Raw genomic sequence first — 6,000 nt, forward strand, 5'->3', positions numbered from 1 at the left:
TTAAGCTTTTTTTTTCCATCTCCTTTTACTTCGTATTCCTTTCTTGTTGTTCCAAGAAATATATATATATATCTCATTGGCAATTACTATTCAGTGCTTGTTTGCTCACTATATGGATTTGTTAGTAAAACTAAAACAGTTCAAGCAAACTGAAGAAACTAGAATTCTCTTTGTCTAGTTTTTGATGGTACATAAGCTAAAATCTAATGTAAACCAAATATAAAAGTCCTTGAATAAAGACTTCAGTCTTCATAAACTAAATGTGCTCTGTTGGCTATTAGCTTAATGTAATTAAAATGAACTGAATAAATGGCCTTATGGAAGTGATAGTGTGGAGTCTCTTATCCACATCAATGCATAATGCATTTTTTTAATATAAAATTCAAAATATTTGGTAACTAGACATATCTCTGGTCATGCAGTTACAACATCGAGGTGTATTATCCCTCCGGGAGCTTGTTATTTTGATTTTTCAGCATAGCTACAAATCAAATCAGCGTTTTTTTCCAGTCATTTTATAAGAAGAAGAAGAAGAAGGATTTTTTTTTTCATATTCTGGTTTTCAAACCTACTTGTCCTATGAAAAGCAAATAATCTCTTCTTGCCCCAGGCTGGTGATTCAATCCACCACCATTACTAAGAAGTACAATGACTATACTTAAAAAATCTAGGTTATAGTCACAGATACAGATTTAATACATCAAATGGTTGAATTAAAGTTCAATTACATTTCACAGGAAGCTCCAAGTACCATAGATTTTTGGTTTATTTTCTGGTTCGTGTGTATTTAGTGCCTGAATTCTAAACCCTATGTTTATCATTTGCTTGAGAAATGAAATGTAAATCTAAAATAAATTATATTTCTAGGCGACCAAATAAGAAACCCTAAACATGAGGCTTTTCTACGTAAAAGTAAAGATTTTTTTGATTTAAAATATATTTCTATCATTGATATTCCACAAGCAAAATGAGAGGCGACATGAACCGATTTACACCTGCTGTGATAAATGAATCGAACTCCCCAGTGACTCATTCACGCACATGTAGACGTGCAGAACGGAGCTTACTGGTGTCTGAGCAAGCTCGCTCTCTTGCTTTCTCTCTCTCTATCTTTGACATGCTTTCGTATCATGCCCATAATTTGACTGGTAAATAATGAGGAATGCATTGCTACTTGCTGCTTCTCTAAATGAGCCATCATATTGACTCCATAGTTTCCAGTGTCAGTGTGTGTGTGTGTGTGTGTGTGTGTATGTGTTAGCAGGCTGGGCTGAAAGAGGCTCATTATAACATGCTGTAAAGGAGGAAATGAGAGAATGAAGATGGCATTTAGAAGCCATTAATATAATTAGATAAAAGGAAGGATAGAAACTGTTTTCCTTGCTTACCTCCAAAATGGCCTGTTTACACGAAACTAATATAAAGTCATCAAGCCGTGAGCTCAAATCTCAATTAAAATACCGTTTAGGAAAACTCCTATTAACGGCAGGTGAATGTGTGTTAGTATGGATTTATCAGGTTGGGCTACAGCAGGCTTGTTAGGAGACGCTAGGAGGTAGGAAGTCAGAGAGACACACACACACATTATTCTGACACACATACAGTAAGTCCACTGGACTGTCGCCAATCAGTGCTTTCACAGACCGGGTGCTGCCTTGCTCTACAGCTCTCTCACGGCCAAAACACACCAGCAGAGATCAGCAAAATGCACGTCGTCAACCACTTTTCCTTTCTTTCTCTCTTACTTTCACCCATTTTATTTCCTCTCAAATTTCTGTGAAACTTCCCAGACATTACATTCTGGTTAAGGTCAACAACGTTGGTGGATGTTTTGGAAATATTGACTAATCCCACACTGAAAAAAAAAAAAGGAATATGGGGTCAGTCAGACTGAAGAAAAAAAATATATTATGTCTAGTTTTCATAAAAATATTTAAGAAAAAAAATATTATGTCTAGTTTTTCTAAAAACACTTAAGAAAAAAATATTATGTCTAGTGTTCCTAAAAAATTATTATGTCTTTTAATATTACTTATGCTAAACTTTCTTTCAATCGGTTTCTAATGACTAAATGAATGAATTATGGTGAATGTGATCAATTCACCTAATATTAACATAAACCAGTTATATGGTGCAATCTCATGTGAATGCTGCCACTAATGGGATCTACAGTATAACTATTGGATTAAATTTAGCAAATTAAACGAAACATGATAGAATAGTGCAGTGATAATGCACTATTCTTTACTATAAAGTGTTTGGTTTTTATTCAGGGTTTTGAACTAAAGTCCTGTTGGATGTATAAAAACTAATCATGCTACTCAGTTCCATCATGTGGAACCGATTCTTTGAATGATCTTTTTTTCCACTTGACCAATCCCATCTACTCATGCAGAAACTCTTGACTAATCCCACCCATTCTGAAGGAATCCTGACCAATCCCGTCCACCTTTCCAGAAATTCTTGACCAATCCAGCATTATTTTTGTTCAAACTTCCCAACTGGTTTCCCAATTTATAATAAATTAGTCAAACCAGAATAAAACACCAACCAATGATGAATGAACAAACACTGAAAATGCACTGCATTATTTATCCCACAAGCTTCACAGCTGACCACCCACTCCAGTCTGTATTCAAATTAAAACCGGCCATTACTTTTGATGGGTTGTGCAGGATCTCAGTCCTAATGCACACCTCTAACAGTCCCTCCAATTTAATTCATTCACTTCTCTTTAATAAACAATTCATCCTGGTCAGGGTTGCTCAGGATCCAGAGGCTATACTGGGAACAGTGAGTATGAGGTTGGAATACACTCTGAATAGGATGCCAGTCCATTGCAGAGCATCATGGACACACACATTCACACTCTTATTCTCTATAATAATACAGAGCAGTTTAGATTTGCCAATCCACCCATTGGCATGGATTTGGATGGAAGTTGGATGGAAACCAGACAACCTCAAAGAAATCTACATGGACACAAGCAAAATTTCAGAGACAGTAACCCATGTTTAGACTCAAACCTTTAACCCTGTGTAAAGTGGCAGTGCTACCACCACCATGCTGTCCTTCTTCCATTTTAATGCCACCTCTAAGGCTATTATAAACCTAGAATCTGTAAACATATTTGAAACAGATGATGACAGTTGGATTTCATTCAATTTAATTCTCAAGACACCATTCAAAATCTGTATACAATAACCCTGAGTAACTTTTTGCAAATTGAATCATGACATTGTTTTCCAAGCTGGAGACCATCATGGCCTATGCTAGAATGCCTAAATCCTGCTGTAAGAAAGGCAGCATTCTGCATTAATAAGGAAGTGAAGCCCTCTTTGTTCTTATTGGTAGGATATGGTGGTCCTCCTTTCATAAATCTACCATTTCCAGAGCCAAGCGTGGATAGAGAGGACAGACTCGGTATAAAATTTGGACAGCCACCAAAGTATAAGATGAACTTCACCAGATATTAAGAAAAGTATTCTAATTAAACATCTCACACTGCACCTTTAAAAGTCACATGACTACAGGAAACCGTCTTTAGGATAATCCATCATCTAGCCTCCACCTGAGAAGCAGATCAGTTGCTTCAGGTGCTGTGCACAAATATATTCACTCTCCTACACAGCCAGACCAATTGGCTGTCTTAATCAAATAAAGGGTTTAGTTAAAGGAGTTGGGGAATTGAGGACTCTATCCTTTTCTCCATCCAAAAGAAACAGACTTGGGATGGAGCGCCTCTTCAGTGTGTTACATAACAGCAGGGTGGAGCTCTGCTGATTTTCCCTCCCTGGTTCCTTCCTATTTTTATGGATCTTTTTTTTTTTATAAGCAAATCATCTGGTATACAACAGATCCTAGCTATGGCTGCTTGCAGTCTTGATTGAGGATGCTGCATCAGTAACGCCGCAAATCAGGCTGACATTGTCCTCTCGTCTGACCCGTTTCCTCGAGTACATGTGAGGAAAGCCAGTGCTCATAAAGCATGTGATAAGACGTTACAGATTAGATGTTGCATCCTTGTGTTGTGCTGAGCTGGGAAAATGAAAAACGAGCCGTGATTCTTGGGCAGCACTTTAATAGGACAGGAGATGAAAACAGGCAGGATGCCCAGTTTGATGTCTCACTCTTCTTGCTGGAACTGGATATCATAAATGATGAATGTCTGTCCACATACAGCGCACCCCCCCCCCCCCCCCCCACAAGCTTGCACCTATGCTTCTATGCTAAAACATATTGCATATGCCAGCAATGCATTTCAGTAACTCTTCTACACATTACATGAGAGGTTAAAAAAGAGAGGTTGAAGAATAAAATCAAGACCTAAAAAGGTACCATTTCTCCCCAGGCGAGACACTGCAAAATTTTAACTCCTGGAGTGTTGAATTAACTCGTGCATTGCTGATTTATCAGCTCAGGTGTCGGTAAACTCTAAATGTCTTAATGTTTAACACGCAATGTTGAGCTCGTGCGTTGTTGAATTCATTCTCACAGTGTCGCATTAACACCCACGTTGTTGAATTTGTGTTTAGAACTTACACAGATCTCTAACTGTTAATTCAATGTAGCATGAGTTAATTAAACACTGTGAGCATTAACACTGTGGTGGGGCGTTTTGCACTCCAATCGTGTTCAGACAAGTGTAAATTAGAGCCGAGATGGGCGCTAAATCTGCAGGAACACGTATGCACGCGCTCCGAAGCGACCAAGCGCGAGCTTTTCGTGCATTTTCTCATTAAAACAAGCTTTCTTCTTCTTTCTTTTTTTCCCTCTTGCATACTTGTATACGTATTTCCACTTCATGCATCTAAACGGGACAGGTTTATCAGGCATCAGTGATTTAATATTATTACTTTTTTTTAATTCCAATGACCCCCTCAAGAAATAAAAAGAAAATTGACTTTAGTAATAAATAATAATAATAAACTTTAGTTGAAAATAATCGTGGTGTGTATTCGGACACTTACCCTCGCGCAGGAGAGACTTCATGATTGGCAATGATAAGGATAAATCCCTTTATTTTTTAAAATTCCAGTAATTCCAGCTAAACGGTCCACGAAAACCCTCTTCGAGATCAACAAAACAACAAAAACAACAGAAAGGCGAATCCCGTATCCCGCGCGTGCTTGAGGAAGGAAGGAAAGCGCGGGTCGCGGATTCAGCCAACAGAGGCGCGAGACGGAGAGCGGAGTCTCGCGCCGACGGGTCCGCGCTCACTCATCGGGCATCGGGCACGCGAGCGCGGTTAGGATCCCGGACCGAAGACCAGATGCAGATACACGCGCACACACACACACACACGCGCGCGCGCGCACAGACGCGGAGGTTCAAACACTCACGAGCCCGATGTACTGGAGTGTATGTGAGTGAGGAAGAAAGGGAAGCAGGGGGTGCGGTAGTTGAATAATAATAATAATAATAATAATAATAATAATAATAATAATAAATGTCCGGTCTTGTAGTTGAGAACGGAATCCTAAACGAGTCAGAGGTGATCCAGAGGTGAAAAGGGAATGATTAATGTAGTATTCCAGAAAATAATGTCCATGCAAAGAGTGATAGAGGAAAGGAGACAAGCAGCGCTGCTGGGAGAGGAAAGAATTGAAGTGAGGCAGGGAAAGGGAGAGGAGGGGAGAGAGAGAGAGAGAGAGAGAGAGAGAGAGAGAGAGAGAGAGAGAGAGAGAGAGAGAGAGGAATACATGGGCTGTGTGAGAGAGTATGATTAAGAGAGAAATACTGAAAGAGAGAAAATGTTTAAGAGACGAATACACAGAGTGGAAGAAAGTGATGAGAGAGAGAGAGAGAGATACAAATAGAGGTGGGGTAGTTATAAGAGGAATACACCTAGTGAAAGAGACACAAATAAAAGTGTTAAGAAGGAGAGAGGGTGATGATTATTGAGAGATAAATATATTGATGGAGAGAGAGAGAGAGAGATGAGCTGAAAGAGGAGTGCAGAGAAAGAGAGATGATTGTTAAGAGAGGAATGGATGGAGA

The 6,000-nt window shown here is 39.1% G+C and overlaps 1 protein-coding gene across 1 annotated transcript in view; it reads right to left on the reverse strand.

The window, feature by feature from the left end:
• rtn4r (reticulon 4 receptor) overlaps positions 1 to 5,608 on the reverse strand; it is a 70,185-nt gene extending 64,577 nt beyond the window's left edge. The window contains exon 1 of the mRNA XM_058375614.1: positions 4,971 to 5,608. Within this exon, the coding sequence (XP_058231597.1) occupies positions 4,971 to 4,992 (22 nt within the window). The 5' untranslated portion in view covers positions 4,993 to 5,608. The remainder of the gene's footprint in view (positions 1 to 4,970) is intronic.
• Positions 5,609 to 6,000: the final 392 nt, after the last annotated feature.

The sequence above is a fragment of the Hemibagrus wyckioides genome, linkage group LG22 (assembly GCF_019097595.1).
Source record: "Hemibagrus wyckioides isolate EC202008001 linkage group LG22, SWU_Hwy_1.0, whole genome shotgun sequence".
Classification (NCBI taxonomy): domain Eukaryota; kingdom Metazoa; phylum Chordata; class Actinopteri; order Siluriformes; family Bagridae; genus Hemibagrus; species Hemibagrus wyckioides.